This window comes from Salvelinus fontinalis, chromosome 33, assembly GCF_029448725.1.
Source record: "Salvelinus fontinalis isolate EN_2023a chromosome 33, ASM2944872v1, whole genome shotgun sequence".
Taxonomy (NCBI): domain Eukaryota; kingdom Metazoa; phylum Chordata; class Actinopteri; order Salmoniformes; family Salmonidae; genus Salvelinus; species Salvelinus fontinalis.
The window spans coordinates 4,042,394-4,061,579 of NC_074697.1; the positions used below are offsets into that span (position 1 = coordinate 4,042,394).

At 45.8% G+C, this 19,186-nt stretch overlaps 1 protein-coding gene across 2 annotated transcripts in view; it reads left to right on the forward strand.

The window, feature by feature from the left end:
• LOC129831660 (neprilysin-like) overlaps positions 1-19,186 on the forward strand; it is a 129,289-nt gene that overhangs the window by 94,318 nt on the left and 15,785 nt on the right. For both annotated transcript variants that reach the window (XM_055895023.1, XM_055895024.1), the window contains exons 11-17: positions 9,008-9,144; positions 11,439-11,532; positions 11,672-11,800; positions 12,295-12,393; positions 13,069-13,146; positions 13,367-13,470; positions 13,618-13,676. In XM_055895023.1, the coding sequence (XP_055750998.1) occupies positions 9,008-9,144; positions 11,439-11,532; positions 11,672-11,800; positions 12,295-12,393; positions 13,069-13,146; positions 13,367-13,470; positions 13,618-13,676 (700 nt within the window). The remainder of the gene's footprint in view (positions 1-9,007; positions 9,145-11,438; positions 11,533-11,671; positions 11,801-12,294; positions 12,394-13,068; positions 13,147-13,366; positions 13,471-13,617; positions 13,677-19,186) is intronic.

Sequence of the window (19,186 nt, forward strand, 5' to 3'; positions counted from 1 at the left end):
GATGATAAACCCCTCCTCTCAGATGATGATAAACCCCTCCTCTCAGGTGATGATGATAAACCCCTCCTCTCAGATGATGATAAACCCCCCCTCTCAGATGATGATAAACCCCTCCTCTCAGATGATGATAAACCCCTCCTCTCAGATGATGATGATAAACCCCTCCTCTCAGGTGATGATGATAAACCCCTCCTCTCAGATGATGATGATAAACCCCTCCTCTCAGATGATGATAAACCCCTCCTCTCAGATGATGATGATAAACCCCTCCTCTCAGATGATGATAAACCCCTCCTCTCAGATGATGATGATAAACCCCTCCTCTCAGATGATGATGATAAACCCCTCCTCTCAGATGATGATGATAAACCCCTCCTCTCAGGTGATGATGATAAACCCCTCCTCTCAGGTGATGATGATAAACCCCTCCTCTCAGATGATGATGATAAACCCCTCCTCTCAGATGATGATAAACCCCTCCTCTCAGGTGATGATGATAAACCCCTCCTCTCAGGTGATGATGATAAACCCCTCCTCTCAGATGATGATGATAAACCCCTCCTCTCAGATGATGATAAACCCCTCCTCTCAGGTGATGATGATAAACCCCTCCTCTCAGAGGATGATGATAAACCCCTCCTCTCAGATGATGATAAACCCCTCCTCTCAGGTGATGATGATAAACCCCTCCTCTCAGATGATGATGATAAACCCCTCCTCTCAGATGATGATAAACCCCTCCTCTCAGATGATGATGATAAACCCCTCCTCTCAGATGATGATGAACCCCTCCTCTCAGATGATGATAAACCCCTCCTCTCAGATGATGATAAACCCCTCCTCTCAGATGATGATGATAAACCCCTCCTCTCAGATGATGATAAACCCCTCCTCTCAGATGATGATAAACCCCTCCTCTCAGATGATGATGATAAACCCCTCCTCTCAGGTGATGATGATAAACCCCTCCTCTCAGATGATGATAAACCCCTCCTCTCAGATGATGATGATAAACCCCTCCTCTCAGATGATGATAAACCCCTCCTCTCAGATGATGATGATAAACCCCTCCTCTCAGGTGATGATGATAAACCCCTCCTCTCAGGTGATGATGATAAACCCCTCCTCTCAGATGATGATGATAAACCCCTCCTCTCAGATGATGATAAACCCCTCCTCTCAGGTGATGATGATAAACCCCTCCTCTCAGGTGATGATGATAAACCCCTCCTCTCAGATGATGATGATAAACCCCTCCTCTCAGATGATGATAAACCCCTCCTCTCAGGTGATGATGATAAACCCCTCCTCTCAGAGGATGATGATAAACCCCTCCTCTCAGATGATGATAAACCCCTCCTCTCAGGTGATGATGATAAACCCCTCCTCTCAGATGATGATGATAAACCCCTCCTCTCAGATGATGATAAACCCCTCCTCTCAGATGATGATGATAAACCCCTCCTCTCAGATGATGATGAACCCCTCCTCTCAGATGATGATAAACCCCTCCTCTCAGATGATGATAAACCCCTCCTCTCAGATGATGATGATAAACCCCTCCTCTCAGATGATGATAAACCCCTCCTCTCAGATGATGATAAACCCCTCCTCTCAGATGATGATGATAAACCCCTCCTCTCAGGTGATGATGATAAACCCCTCCTCTCAGATGATGATAAACCCCTCCTCTCAGATGATGATGATAAACCCCTCCTCTCAGATGATGATAAACCCCTCCTCTCAGATGATGATGATAAACCCCTCCTCTCAGGTGATGATGATAAACCCCTCCTCTCAGATGATGATGATAAACCCCTCCTCTCAGATGATGATAAACCCCTCCTCTCAGGTGATGATGATAAACCCCTCCTCTCAGATGATGATAAACCCCTCCTCTCAGATGATGATAAACCCCTCCTCTCAGATGATGATAAACCCCTCCTCTCAGATGATGATGATAAACCCCTCCTCTCAGATGATGATGATAAACCCCTCCTCTCAGATGATGATGATTAACCCCTCCTCTCAGATGATGATAAACCCCTCCTCTCAGATGATGATGATAAACCCCTCCTCTCAGATGATGATGATAAACCCCTCCTCTCAGATGATGATGATAAACCCCTCCTCTCAGATGATGATAAACCCCTCCTCTCAGATGATGATGATAAACCCCTCCTCTCAGGTGATGATGATAAACCCCTCCTCTCAGATGATGATGATAAACCCCTCCTCTCAGGTGATGATGATAAACCCCTCCTCTCAGATGATGATGATAAACCCCTCCTCTCAGATGATGATGATAAACCCGTCCTCTCAGATGATGATAAACCCCTCCTCTCAGGTGATGATGATAAACCCCTCCTCTCAGATGATGATAAACCCCTCCTCTCAGATGATGATGATAAACCCCTCCTCTCAGATGATGATAAACCCCTCCTCTCAGATGATGATAAACCCCTCCTCTCAGATGATGATAAACCCCCCCTCTCAGATGATGATGATAAACCCCTCCTCTCAGATGATGATGATAAACCCCTCCTCTCAGATGATGATGATAAACCCCTCCTCTCAGATGATGATGATAAACCCCTCCTCTCAGATGATGATAAACCCCTCCTCTCAGATGATGATGATAAACCCCTCCTCTCAGATGATGATGATAAACCCCTCCTCTCAGATGATGATGATAAACCCCTCCTCTCAGATGATGATGATAAACCCCTCCTCTCAGATGATGATGATAAACCCCTCCTCTCAGATGATGATGATAAACCCCTCCTCTCAGATGATGATAAACCCCTCCTCTCAGATGATGATGATAAACCCCTCCTCTCAGATGATGATGATAAACCCCTCCTCTCAGGTGATGATGATAAACCCCTCCTCTCAGATGATGATGATAAACCCCCCCTCTCAGATGATGATGATAAACCCCTCCTCTCAGCTGATGATGATAAACCCCTCCTCTCAGATGATGATAAACCCCTCCTCTCAGATGATGATAAACCCCTCCTCTCAGGTGATGATGATAAACCCCTCCTCTCAGGTGATGATGATAAACCCCTCCTCTCAGGTGATGATGATAAACCCCTCCTCTCAGATGATGAAAAACCCCTCCTCTCAGATGATGATAAACCCCTCCTCTCATATGATGAAAACCCCCCCCTCTCAGATGATGATGATAAACCCCTCCTCTCAGATGATGATAAACCCCCCCTCTCAGATGATGATGATAAACCCCTCCTCTCAGGTGATGATGATAAACCCCTCCTCTCAGATGATGATAAACCCCTCCTCTCAGATGATGATAAACCCCTCCTCTCAGATGATGATAAACCCCTACTCTCAGATGATGATAAACCCCTCCTCTCAGGTGATGATAAACCCCTCCTCTCAGATGATGATGATAAACCCCTCCTCTCAGGTGATGATGATAAACCCCTCCTCTCAGATGATGATAAACCCCTCCTCTCAGATGATGATGATAAACCCCTCCTCTCAGATGATGATGATAAACCCCTCCTCTCAGATGATGATAAACCCCTCCTCTCAGATGATGATAAACCCCTCCTCTCAGATGATGATAAACCCCTCCTCTCAGATGATGATAAACCCCTCCTCTCAGATGATGATAAACCCCTCCTCTCAGATGATGATGATAAACCCCTCCTCTCAGATGATGATAAACCCCTCCTCTCAGATGATGATAAACCCCTCCTCTCAGATGATGATGATAAACCCCTCCTCTCAGATGATGATGATAAACCCCTCCTCTCAGATGATGATGATGAACCCCCCCTCTCAGATGATGAAGATGAACCCCCCCTCTCAGATGATGATGATAAACCCCTCCTCTCAGATGATGATAAACCCCTCCTCTCAGATGATGATAAACCCCTCCTCTCAGATGATGATGATAAACCCCTCCTCTCAGATGAGGATGATAAACCCCTCCTCTCAGATGATGATAAACCCCTCCTCTCAGATGATGATAAACCCCTCCTCTCAGATGATGATGATGAACCCCCCCTCTCAGATGATGATGATAAACCCCTCCTCTCAGATGATGATAAACCCCTCCTCTCAGATGATGATGATGAACCCGTCCTCTCAGATGATGATGATAAACCCCTCCTCTCAGATGATGATAAACCCCTCCTCTCAGATGATGATAAACCCCTCCTCTCAGATGATGATAAACCCCTCCTCTCAGATGATGATGATAAACCCCTTCTCTCAGATGATGATGATAAACCCCTCCTCTCAGATGATGATGATAAACCCCTCCTCTCAGGTGATGATGATAAACCCCTCCTCTCAGGTGATGATGATAAACCCCTCCTCTCAGGTGATGATAAACCCCTCCTCTCAGATGATGATGATAAACCCCTCCTCTCAGATGATGATGATAAACCCCTCCTCTCAGGTGATGATAAACCCCTCCTCTCAGATGATGATGATAAACCCCTCCTCTCAGATGATGATGATAAACCCCTCCTCTCAGGTGATGATAAACCCCTCCTCTCAGGTGATGATGATAAACCCCTCCTCTCAGGTGATGATAAACCTCTCCTCTCAGATGATGATGATAAACCCCTCCTCTCAGGTGATGATGATAAACCCCTCCTCTCAGATGATGATGATAAACCCCTCCTCTCAGATGATGATGATAAACCCCTCCTCTCAGGTGATGATGATAAACCCCTCCTCTCGGATGATGATAAACCCCTCCTCTCAGGTGATGATGATAAACCCCTCCTCTCAGATGATGATGATAAACCCCTCCTCTCAGATGATGATGATAAACCCCTCCTCTCAGGTGATGATGATAAACCCCTCCACTCAGGTGATGATGATAAACCCCTCCTCTCAGATGATGATAAACCCCTCCTCTCAGGTGATGATGATAAACCTCTCCTCTCAGGTGATGATGATAAACCCCTCCTCTCAGGTGATGATGATAAACCCCTCCTCTCAGGTGATGATGATAAACCCCTCCTCTCAGGTGATGATGATAAACCCCTCCTCTCAGGTGATGATGATAAACCCCTCCTCTCAGATGATGATAAACCCCTCCTCTCAGATGATGATAAACCCCTCCTCTCAGGTGATGATGATAAACCCCTCCTCTCAGATGATGATAAACCCCTCTTCTCAGATGATGATAAACCCCTCCTCTCAGATGATGATAAACCCCTCCTCTCAGATGATGATGATAAACCCCTCCTCTCAGAATATGATGATAAACCCCTCCTCTCAGGTGATGATGATAAACCCCTCCTCTCAGATGATGATGATAAACCCCTCCTCTCAGATGATGATAAACCCCTCCTCTCAGATGATGATAAACCCCTCCTCTCAGATGATGTTAAACCCCTCCTCTCAGGTGATGATGATAAACCCCTCCTCTCAGGTGATGATGATAAACCCCTCCTCTCAGATGATGATAAACCCCTCCTCTCAGATGATGATGATAAACCCCTCCTCTCAGATGATGATGATAAACCCCTCCTCTCAGATGATGATAAACCCCCCCTCTCAGATGATGATGATAAACCCCTCCTCTCAGATGATGATAAACCCCTCCTCTCAGATGATGATAAACCCCTCCTCTCAGATGATGATGATAAACCCCTCCTCTCAGATGATGATGATAAACCCCTCCTCTCAGATGATGATGATAAACCCCTCCTATCAGGTGATGATGATAAACCCCTCCTCTCAGATGATGATAAACCCCTCCTCTCAGATGATGATAAACCCCTCCTCTCAGATGATGATAAACCCCTCCTCTCAGGTGATGATGATAAACCCCTCCTCTCAGATGATGATGATAAACCCCTCCTCTCAGGTGATGATGATAAACCCCTCCTCTCAGATGATGATAAACCCCTCCTCTCAGATGATGATGATAAACCCCTTCCTCTCAGATGATGATAAACCCCTCCTCTCAGGTGATGATGATAAACCCCTCCTCTCAGGTGATGATGATAAACCCCTCCTCTCAGATGATGATAAACCCCTCCTCTCAGGTGATGATAAACCCCTCCTCTCAGATGATGATGATAAACCCCTCCTCTCAGGTGATGATAAACCCCTCCTCTCAGGTGATGATAAACCCCTCCTCTCAGATGATGATGATAAACCCCTCCTCTCAGATGATGATGATAAACCCCTCCTCTCAGATGATGATGATAAACCCCTCCTCTCAGATGATGATAAACCCCTCCTCTCAGATGATGATAAACCCCTCCTCTCAGATGATGATGATAAACCCCTCCTCTCAGATGATGATGATAAACCAATCCTCTCAGATGATGATGATAAACCCCTCCTCTCAGGTGATGATGATAAACCCCTCCTCTCAGGTGATGATGATAAACCCCTCCTCTCAGGTGATGATGATAAACCCCTCCTCTCAGATGATGATGATAAACCCCTCCTCTCAGGTGATGATGATAAACCCCTCCTCTCAGATGATGTTAAACCCCTCCTCTCAGGTGATGATGATAAACCCCTCCTCTCAGGTGATGATGTTAAACCCCTCCTCTCAGATGATGATGATAAACCCCTCCTCTCAGATGATGCTAAACCCCTCCTCTCAGGTGATGATGATAAACCCCTCCTCTCAGGTGATGATGATAAACCCCTCCTCTCAGATGATGCTAAACCCCTCCTCTCAGGTGATGATGATAAACCCCTCCTCTCAGATGATGATGATAAACCCCTCCCCTCAGATGATGATGATAAACCAATCCTCTCAGATGATGATGATAAACCCCTCCTCTCAGATGATGATGATAAACCCCTCCTCTCAGGTGATGATGATAAACCCCTCCTCTCAGGTGATGATGATAAACCCCTCCTCTCAGATGATGATGATAAACCCCTCCTCTCAGGTGATGATGATAAACCCCTCCTCTCAGATGATGTTAAACCCCTCCTCTCAGGTGATGATGATAAACCCCTCCTCTCAGATGATGATGATAAACCCCTCCTCTCAGGTGATGATGATAAACCCCTCCTCTCAGATGATGTTAAACCCCTCCTCTCAGGTGATGATGATAAACCCCTCCTCTCAGGTGATGATGATAAACCCCTCCTCTCAGATGATGATGATAAACCCCTCCCCTCAGATGATGATGATAAACCAATCCTCTCAGATGATGATGATAAACCCCTCCTCTCAGATGATGATGATAAACCCCTCCTCTCAGGTGATGATGATAAACCCCTCCTCTCAGGTGATGATGATAAACCCCTCCTCTCAGATGATGATGATAAACCCCTCCTCTCAGGTGATGATGATAAACCCCTCCTCTCAGATGATGTTAAACCCCTCCTCTCAGGTGATGATGATAAACCCCTCCTCTCAGATGATGATGATAAACCCCTCCTCTCAGGTGATGATGATAAACCCCTCCTCTCAGATGATGTTAAACCCCTCCTCTCAGGTGATGATGATAAACCCCTCCTCTCAGGTGATGATGATAAACCCCTCCTCTCAGATGATGTTAAACCCCTCCTCTCAGATGATGATGATAAACCCCTCCTCTCAGGTGATGATGATAAACCCCTCCTCTCAGATGTATAATGAACTCGTATGAGACAGATAGCTGGTTTGAAGCTGAGCGCAGCAGATTTTTAATTCATGTGACCATAGGAGGAGGCAGGTAGAATGGGTATGGCTGAGCTGACTACACTGACTGTGCTATTGGCAGACTCCACTAAGCTGGCAGGTTGGCTAACAGCCTGCTGCCTGACCTGCACCCTATTTCACTGTGGGGCTAGAGGAGTTAGAGCCCTATCTATGTTGGTAGATAAGATGAGAGCACCCCTCCAGCTAGGATGGAGTCCGTCACTCTTCAGCAGGTCAGGCTTTGTCCTGTTTGTGGGTGTCCCAGAAAGAGGGCCAATTATCTACAAATTCTATCTTTTGGAGGGGGCAGAAAACAGTTTTCAACCAGCGATTGAGTGCTGAGACTCTGCTGTAGAGCTCGTCACTCCCCCTAACTGGGAGGGGGCCAGAGACAATTACTCGATGCCGACACATCTTTCTAGCTGATTTACATGCTGAAGCTATGTTGCACTTGGTGACCTCTGACTGTTTCATCCTAACATCGTTGGTGCCGACGTGGATAACAATATCTCTATACTCTCTACACTCGCCAGTTTTAGCTTTAGCCAGCACCATCTTTAGATTAGCCTTAACGTCGGTAGCCCTGCCCCCTGGTAAACAGTGTATGATCGCTGGGTGATTCGTTTTAAGTCTAATACTGCGGGTAATGGAGTCGCCAATGACTAGGGTTTTCAATTTGTCAGAGCTAATGGTTGGAGCCTTCGGCGTCTCAGACCCCGTAGCGGGAGGAGTAGAGACAAGAGAAGACTCAGACTCAGACTCCGACTCGCTACATAATGGGGAAAACCGGTTGAAAGTTTCTGTCGGCCGAATGAGCGACACCAGTTGAGCATTCCTACAGCATTTCTCTCCAGATGCCATGAGAAAGTTGTCCGGCTGCGGGGACTGTGCGAGGGGATTTATACTAACGTTACTATCTGTACTTACTGGTGGCACAGACGCTGTTTCTTCCTTTCCTACACTGAAATTACCCTTGCCTAACGATTGCGTCTGAAGTTGGGCTTGTAGCACAGCTATCCTCGCCGTAAGGCGATCGTTCTCCTGTATATTATGAGTACAGCGACTGCAATTAGAAGACATCATGTTAATGTTACTACTTAGCTTCGGCTGTTGAAGGTGCTGACGAACCATGTCCAGATAAAGCGTCCGGAGTGAAAAAGTTGAATGAGGGGAAAAAAAGTTGCGATGGAAAAACTAAAAATATAAACGGTAATTAAAAAGAAAAAAAACAAAACGTAAAGTTGTCAGCTAGCAAAGTAAAGTTGGCAGCAAAACGCACAGCAACAAAACGCACAGCAACACGTCTGCAAATTCAACAGGAAGTGACGTCAAATTCAGATGATGATGAACCCCTCCTCTCAGGTGTTTGACTGGAGTTACTTCACCAGGAAGATCATGGGGGCGGTCGGCATCACTGTGCCTGAAACAGAGAGTGTCATCAACTACGCACCTAACTACTACAGACGACTCAACCCTATCCTAGCCAAGAACACTAAGAGGTGAGAACATTGACTCAACCCTATGCTAGCCTTGTACACTGAGAACATTGACTCAACCCTATCCTAGCCTTGTACACTGAGAACATTGACTCAACCCTATGCTAGCCTTGTACACTGAGAACATTGACTCAACCCTATCCTAGCCTTGTACACTGAGAACATTGACTCAACCCTATCCTAGCCTTGTACACTGAGAACATTGACTCAACCCTATCCTAGCCTTGTACACTGAGAACATTGACTCAACCCTATCCTAGCCTTGTACACTGAGAACATTGACTCAACCCTATCCTAGCCAAGTACACTGAGAACATTGACTCAACCCTATCCTAGCCTTGTACACTGAGAACATTGACTCAACCCTATCCTAGCCTTGTCACTGAGAACATTGACTCAACCCTATCCTAGCCTTGTACACTGCGAACATTGACTCAACCCTATCCTAGCCAAGTACAATGAGAACATTGACTCAACCCTATCATAGCCTTGTCACTGAGAACATTGACTCAACCCTATCCTAGCCAAGTACACTGAGAACATTGACTCAACCCTATCCTAGCCTTGAACAATGAGAACATTGACTCAACCCTATCCTAGCCAAGTACAATGAGAACATTGACTCAACCCTATCCTAGCCAAGTACACTGAGAACATTGACTCAACCCTATCCTAGCCTTGTACACTGAGAACATTGACTCAACCCTATCCTAGCCTTGTACACTGAGAACATTGACTCAACCCTATCCTAGCCTTGTACACTGAGAACATTGACTCAACCCTATCCTAGCCTTGAACACTGAGAACATTGACTCAACCCTATCCTAGCCAAGTACAATGAGAACACTGACTCAACCCTATCCTAGCCAAGTACAATGAGACCATTGACTTAACCCTATCCTAGCCAAGTACAATGAGAACATTGACTCAACCCTAGCCTAGCCAAGTACAATGAGAACATTGACTCAACCCTATCCTAGCCAAGTACAATGAGAACATTGACTCAACCCTATCCTAGCCTTGTACAATGAGAACATTGACTCAATTCTATCCTAGCCTTGTACAATGAGAACATTGACTCAACCCTATCCTAGCCTTGTACAATGAGAACATTGACTCAACCCTATCCTAGCCTTGTACAATGAGAACATTGACTCAACCCTATCCTAGCCTTGAACACTGAGAACATTGACTCAACCCTATCCTAGCCTTGCACACTGAGAACATTGACTCAACCCTATCCTAGCCTTGTACACTGAGAACATTGACTCAACCCTATCCTAGCCTTGTACAATGAGAACATTGACTCAACCCTATCCTAGCCTTGTACAATGAGAACATTGACTCAACCCTATCCTAGCCTTGAACACTGAGAACATTGACTCAACCCTATCCTAGCCTTGCACACTGAGAACATTGACTCAACCCTATCCTAGCCTTGAGCACTGAGAACATTGACTCAACCCTATCCTAGCCTTGTACAATGAGAACATTGACTCAACCCTATCCTAGCCTTGTACACTGAGAACATTGACTCAACCCTATCCTAGCCTTGTACAATGAGAACATTGACTCAAACCTATCCTAGCCTTGAGCACTGAGAACATTGACTCAACTCTATCCTAGCCTTGCACACTGAGAACATTGACTCAACCCTATCCTAGCCTTGAGCACTGAGAACATTGACTCAACCCTATCCTAGCCTTGTACAATGAGAACATTGACTCAACCCTATCCTAGCCTTGTACACTGAGAACATTGACTCAACCCTATCCTAGCCTTGTACAATGAGAACATTGACTCAAACCTATCCTAGCCTTGAGCACTGAGAACATTGACTCAACTCTATCCTAGCCTTGAACACTGAGAACATTGACTCAACCCTATCCTAGCCTTGTACACTGAGAACATTGACTCAACCCTATCCTAGCCTTGTACACTGAGAACATTGACTCAACTCTATCCTAGCCTTGAACACTGAGAACATTGACTCAACTCTATCCTAGCCTTGAACACTGAGAACATTGACTCAACTCTATCCTAGCCTTGTACAATGAGAACATTGACTCAACTCTATCCTAGCCTTGTACACTGAGAACATTGACTCAACTCTATCCTAGCCTTGTACACTGAGAACATTGACTCAACTCTATCCTAGCCTTGTACACTGAGAACATTGAGAAAAGCACATCGTTATAATGTGATGATAAGCGTCAGTCTTTCAACCATTCTAATGTCTAGTACATTGTAGATCAACTGTAGTTGCTGGTGTAGTGTTTCCATGTTGTTGTTTCCAGAGACCTGCAGAACTACATTGTGTGGCGTTTTGTCATGAACATGGTGGTGGGTCTGAGCAGGCAGTACAGGGACACCAGGAAAGCCTTCCGCAAGGTACAGACACGCCATCTACTCGTCCTTTCACTCTCACCTTCCCCCTTTCTCTCTACTCCGTCTTCTTCTCCGTACTTCTCACTATCTCTCTGGTGTGTGATGTCATCAGTGTGAGCCATGCCCTGCTGCCTCCCCGCAGGCGCTGTACGGTACCACGTCGGAGGCGGCGGTGTGGCGGCAGTGTGTCATCTACGTCAACAACAATATGGACAACGCTGTCGGAAGACTGTACGTAGAGGAGGCCTTTTCAGGGGAGAGCAAAGCACTGGTGAGGTTAACAAGGGGGGTGGGGGGAGAGTGTGTGTCCGTGTGTGTGTGTGTGTGTGTGTGTCCATAAGCCTGTTCAGATCACCCATTGGCTGACACAATAGTGTCTCATACCATTGAGTTTATGCTCACACAGATTGTGATCCAAACACATATTTTCTATGAAACGTTTAGTCAAGCCCGTGACACATACGCAGCTATTTTAAGCTCATTTTAAGGTCACTCTAAAGCATTGTTTTCCTTAACATTCTGAAAGGAGAGATGCCTATCACATTCTGTTCCAGAGGAACCTGGGCTGAGATCCACAATAGGGACATTATCACTACATGCTGATCTCTGTGTGTGTGTGTGTGTGTGTGTGTGTGTGTGTGTGTGTGTGTGTGTGTGTGTGTGTGTGTGTGTGTGTGTGTGTGTGTGTGTGTGTGTGTGTGTGTGTGTGTGTGTGTGTGTGTGTGTGTGTGTGTGTGTGTGTGTGTGTGTGTGTGTGTGTGTTAGATGGAAGAGATGATCTCTGTGATACGGGAGGTATTCATCAGTAACTTAGACCACCTAAGATGGATGGACGTAGAGACCAAGAAGGCTGCTGAGGAGAAGGTGAGACTCACCTGCCATTTGATTTCTACCTGTTGACCTCAGGCTGACCTGTTTTACCTGTCTCTGTTTTACCTCTGTCAACTGTTACAATCACAAGCTCTATTCATACATTCTGTTTTTGTTATTCACAGTGGTGGAAAAAGTACTCAATTGTCATGCTTGAGTAAAAGTGAAAGTCACCCAGTAAAGTACTACTTGATTAAAAGTAAAAGAAAAATGGTTTTAAATATACTTAAGTATCAAAAGTAAAAGTATAAACCATTTAAAATTCCTTGTACGGCACAATTTTCTTGTATTTTTTTTTAAAATTGACAGATAGCCAGGGACACTCCAACACACAGACATCATTTACAAACGAAGCATTTGTGTTTCGTGAGTCCGCCAGATCAAAGGCAGTAGGGACCACCAGGGATGTTCTCTTGATAAGTGTGTGAATTAGACCATTTTCTTGTCAAAATGTAACGAGTACTTTTTGGTGTCAGGGAAAATGTATGGAGTAAAAAGTACATTATTTTCTTTAGGAATGTAGAGAAGTAAAAGTTAAAGGTGGCAAAAATATAAATAGTAAAGTTAATTACAGATATCCCAAAAATCTACTTAAGTAGTACTTTAAAGGATTTTTACCTAACAACTTTACACCACTGGTTATTCCCCTCAAACTCTTAAAATCTGTAGGCACAAGCTATCCGCGAGCGGATTGGCTACTCCGAAAACATCAAGAATGACACTTACCTGAACAACGAGTATAAAAATGTGAGTGTTTAAAGGTGAAAGAACATGATATTGCATTTCGTCAGTAGACGTGATACATTGGACACAGCGTTCAAACTATCATATCGGATATCTGTCATTGACACTGTGTGTGTGTGTGTGTGTGTGTGTGTGTGTGTGTGTGTGTGTGTGTGTGTGTGTGTGTGTGTGTGTGTGTGTGTGTGTGTGTGTGTGTGTGTGTGTGTGTGTGTGTGTGTGTTAGTTGAGCTACAGTGCAGAGGAGTACTTTGAGAATATCCTTCAGAACCTGGAGTACGTACAGAGGAAACGTCTGAGGAAGCTACGGGTCAAAGTTAACAAAGAAGAGTAAGATCCTGCCTTTCCGAAACCCATTGTCAGCACTGGCTAAAATAGCAGCCACAGAACTAATATTACAGTAGTGATTAACTTCTGATTAATTATGAACTCCTCTATTCAATATTGTTGTGAAACGTCTTTGTGCCTCATCCCCAGATGGGTAACAGGAGCAGCAGTTGTCAACGCCTTCTACTCCTCAAGCAAAAACCAAATAGGTAACGGAGTCACCTCTACTGTCACCTCTACTGTCACCTCCAATCACCTCTACTGTCACCTCCAATAACCTCTACTGTCACCTCTACTGTCATCTCCAATTACCTCTACTGTCACCTCTGCTGTCACCTCTGCTGTCACCTCCAATTACCTCTACTGTCACCTCTACTGTCACCTCCAATCACCTCTACTGTCACCTCTACTATCACCTCTACTGTCACCTCTACTCTCACCTCTACTATCCCCTCCAATCACCTCTACTGTCACATCTACTGTCACCTCCAATCACCTCCACTGTCACCTCTACTGTCACCTCCAATCACCTCTACTGTCATCTCCAATCACCTCTACTGTCACCTCCAATCACCTCTACTATCACCTCCAATCATCTCTACTGTCACCTCTACTGTCACCTCCAATCACCTCTACTGTCACCTCTACTGTCACCTCCAATCACCTCTACTGTCACCTCTACTGTCACCTCCAATCACCTCTACTGTCACTTCTACTGTCACCTCCAATCACCTCTACTGTCACTTCTACTGTCACCTCCAATCACCTCTACTGTCACCTCCAATCATCTCTACTGTCACCTCCAATCACCTCTACTATCACCTCCAATCATCTCTACTGTCACCTCTACTGTCACCTCTACTGTCACCTCCAATCACCTCTACTGTCACCTCCAATCACCTCTACTGTCACCTCCAATCACCTCTACTATCCCCTCCAATCATCTCTACTGTCACCTCCAATCACCTCTACTATCACCTCCAATCATCTCTACTGTCACCTCTACTGTCATCTCCAATCACCTCTACTGTCACCTCCAATCACCTCTACTGTCACCTCCAATCACCTCTACTGTCACCTCCAATCACCTCTACTATCACCTCCAATCATCTCTACTGTCACCTCTACTATCACCTCCAATCATCTCTACTGTCACCTCTACTGTCACCTCTACTGTCACCTCCAATCACCTCTACTATCACCTCCAATCATCTCTACTGTCATCTCTACTATCACCTCCAATCATCTCTACTGTCATCTCTACTGTCACCTCCAATCACATCTACTGTAACCTCCAATCACCTCTACTGTCACCTCCAATCACCTCTACTGTAACCTCCAATCATCTCTACTGTAACCTCCAATCACCTCTACTGTCATCTCTACTGTCAACTCCAATCACCTCTACTGTCACCTCCAAGCATCTCTACTGTCACCTCTACAGTCATCTCCAATCATCTCTACTGTCACCTCCAATCGTCTCTACTGTCAACTCTACTGTCACCTCTACTGTCAGCTCCAATCACCTCTACTATCCCCTCCAATCATCTCTACTGTCACCTCCAATCACCTCTACTGTCACCTCCAATCACCTCTACTGTCACCTCCAATCACCTCTACTGTCACCTCCAATCACCTCTACTATCACCTCCAATCATCTCTACTGTCACCTCTACTATCACCTCCAATCATCTCTACTATCACCTCTACTGTCACCTCTACTGTCATCTCCAATCACCTCTACTATCACCTCCAATCATCTCTACTGCCATCTCTACTATCACCTCCAATCATCTCTACTGTCACCTCTACTGTAACCTCCAATCACCTCTACTGTAACCTCCAATCACCTCTACTGTCATCTCTACTGTCAACTCCAATCACCTCTACTGTCACCTCCAAGCATCTCTACTGTCACCTCTACAGTCATCTCCAATCACCTCTACTGTCACCTCCAATCGTCTCTACTGTCACCTCTACTGTCACCTCTACTGTCACCTCCAATCGTCTCTACTGTCACCTCCAATCGTCTCTACTGTCACCTCTACTGTCACCTCTACTGTCACCTCCAATCACCTCTACTATCCCCTCCAATCATCTCTACTGTCACCTCCAATCACCTCTACTATCACCTCCAATCATCTCTACTGTCACCTCTACTGTCACCTCCAATCACCTCTACTGTCACCTCCAATCACCTCTACTATCACCTCCAATCATCTCTACTGTCACCTCTACTGTCACCTCCAATCACCTCTACTGTCACCTCCAATCACCTCTACTGTCACCTCCAATCACCTCTACTGTCACCTCCAATCACCTCTACTATCACCTCCAATCATCTCTACTGTCACCTCTACTATCACCTCCAATCATCTCTACTGTCACCTCTACTGTCACCTCTACTGTCACCTCCAATCACCTCTACTATCACCTCCAATCATCTCTACTGTCATCTCTACTATCACCTCCAATCATCTCTACTGTCACCTCTACTGTCACCTCCAATCACATCTACTGTAACCTCCAATCACCTCTACTGTCACCTCCAATCACCTCTACTGTAACCTCCAATCACCTCTACTGTAACCTCCAATCACCTCTACTGTCATCTCTATTGTCAACTCCAATCATCTCTACTGTCACCTCCAAGCATCTCTACTGTCACCTCTACAGTCATCTCCAATCACCTCTACTGTCACCTCCAATCGTCTCTACTGTCACCTCTACTGTCACCTCTACTGTCACCTCCAATCACCTCTACTATCCCCTCCAATCATCTCTACTGTCACCTCCAATCACCTCTACTATCACCTCCAATCATCTCTACTGTCACCTCTACTGTCATCTCCAATCACCTCTACTGTCACCTCCAATCACCTCTACTGTCACCTCCAATCACCTCTACTGTCACCTCCAATCACCTCTACTGTCACCTCCAATCATCTCTACTGTCACCTCTACTATCACCTCCAATCATCTCTACTGTCACCTCTACTGTCACCTCTACTGTCACCTCCAATCACCTCTACTATCACCTCCAGTCATCTCTACTGCCATCTCTACTATCACCTCCAATCATCTCTACTGTCACCTCTACTGTAACCTCCAATCACCTCTACTGTAACCTCCAATCACCTCTACTGTCATCTCTACTGTCAACTCCAATCACCTCTACTGTCACCTCCAATCACCTCCAATCATCTCTACTGTCACCTCCATTCTCCTCTACTGTCACCTCCAATCATCTCTACTGTCACCTCTACTGTCTTCTCCCATCACCTCTACTGTCACCTCTACTGTCTTCTCCCATCACCTCTACTGTCATTTCTACTGTCTTCTCCCATCACCTGCACTATCACCTCTACTGTCTTCTACCATCATCTCTACTGTCACCTCTACTGTCTTCTCCCATCACCTCTACTGTCATCTCCAATCATCTCTGCTGTCACCTCCAATCATCTCTACTGTCATCTCTACTGTCACCTCCAATCACCTCTACTGTCAACTCCAATCATCTCGACTGTCATCGCCAATCACCTCTACTGTCACCTCTACTGTCACCTCCCATCACCTCTAATGTCTTCTCCCATCACCTCTACTGTCTTCTCCCATCACCTCTACTGTCACCTCCCATCACCTCTACTGTCACCTCTACTGTCTTCTCCCATCACCTATACTGTCTTCTCCCATCACCTCTACTGTCTTCTCCCATCACCTCTACTGTCATCTCTCCTGTCACCTCCATTCATCTCTACTGTCACCTCCAATCATATCTACTGTCACCTGTACTGTCACCTCAAATCACCTCTACTGTCAACTCCATCATATCTACAGTCACCTCCCATCACCTCTACTGTCACCTCCACTATCACCTCCAATCATCTCTACTGTCACCTCTACTGTCTTCTCCCATCACCTCCACTATCACCTCTACTGTCTTCTCCCATCATCTCTACTGTCACCTCTACTGTCACCTCCAATCATCTCGACTGTCACCTCCAATCACCTCTACTGTCACCTCCAATCACCTCTACTATCACCTCTACTGTCACCTCTACTGTCACCTCCAATCACCTCGACTATCACCTCCAATCACCTCTACTGTCACCTCCAATCATCTCTACTGTCACCTCTACTGTCACCTCCAATCACCTCTACTGTCACCTCCAATCACCTCTACTATCACCTCCAATCATCTCTACTGTCACCTCTACTATCACCTCCAATCATCTCTACTGTCACCTCTACTGTCACCTCTACTGTCACCTCCAATCACCTCTACTATCACCTCCAATCATCTCTACTGTCATCTCTACTATCACCTCCAATCATCTCTACTGTCACCTCTACTGTCACCTCCAATCACATCTACTGTAACCTCCAATCACCTCTACTGTCACCTCCAATCACCTCTACTGTAACCTCCAATCATCTCTACTGTAACCTCCAATCATCTCTACTGTCATCTCTACTGTCAACTCCAATCACCTCTACTGTCACCTCCAAGCATCTCTACTGTCACCTCTACAGTCATCTCCAACCATCTCTACTGTCACCTCCAATCGTCTCTACTGTCACCTCTACTGTCACCTCTACTGTCACCTCCAATCACCTCTACTATCCCCTCCAATCATCTCTACTGTCACCTCCAATCACCTCTACTATCACCTCCAATCATCTCTACTGTCACCTCTACTGTCACCTCCAATCACCTCTACTGTCACCACCAATCACCTCTACTGTCATCTCCAATCACCTCTACTGTCACCTCCAATCACCTCTACTATCACCTCCAATCATCTCTACTGTCACCTCTACTATCACCCCCAATCATCTCTACTGTCACCTCTACTGTCACCTCTACTGTCACCTCCAATCACCTCTACTATCACCTCCAATCATCTCTACTGCCATCTCTACTATCATCTCCAATCATCTCTACTGTCACCTCTACTGTAACCTCCAATCACCTCTACTGTAACCTCCAATCACCTCTACTGTCATCTCTACTGTCAACTCCAATCACCTCTACTGTCAACTCCAAGCATCTCTACTGTCACCTCTACAGTCATCTCCAATCACCTCTACTGTCACCTCCAATCGTCTCTACTGTCACCTCTACTGTCACCTCTACTGTCACCTCCAATCGTCTCTACTGTCACCTCCAATCGTCTCTACTGTCACCTCTACTGTCACCTCTACTGTCACCTCCAATCACCTCTACTATCCCCTCCAATCATCTCTACTGTCACCTCCAATCACCTCTACTATCACCTCCAATCATCTCTACTGTCACCTCTACTGTCACCTCCAATCACCTCTACTGTCACCTCCAATCACCTCTACTATCCCCTCCAATCATCTCTACTGTCACCTCCAATCACCTCTACTATCACCTCCAATCATCTCTACTGTCACCTCTACTGTCACCTCCAATCACCTCTACTGTCACCTCCAATCACCTCTACTGTCACCTCCAATCACCTCTACTGTCACCTCCAATCACCTCTACTGTCACCTCCAATCACCTCTACTATCACCTCCAATCATCTCTACTGTCACCTCTACTATCACCTCCAATCATCTCTACTGTCACCTCTACTGTCACCTCTACTGTCACCTCCAATCACCTCTACTATCACCTCCAATCATCTCTACTGTCATCTCTACTATCACCTCCAACCATCTCTACTGTCACCTCTACTGTCACCTCCAA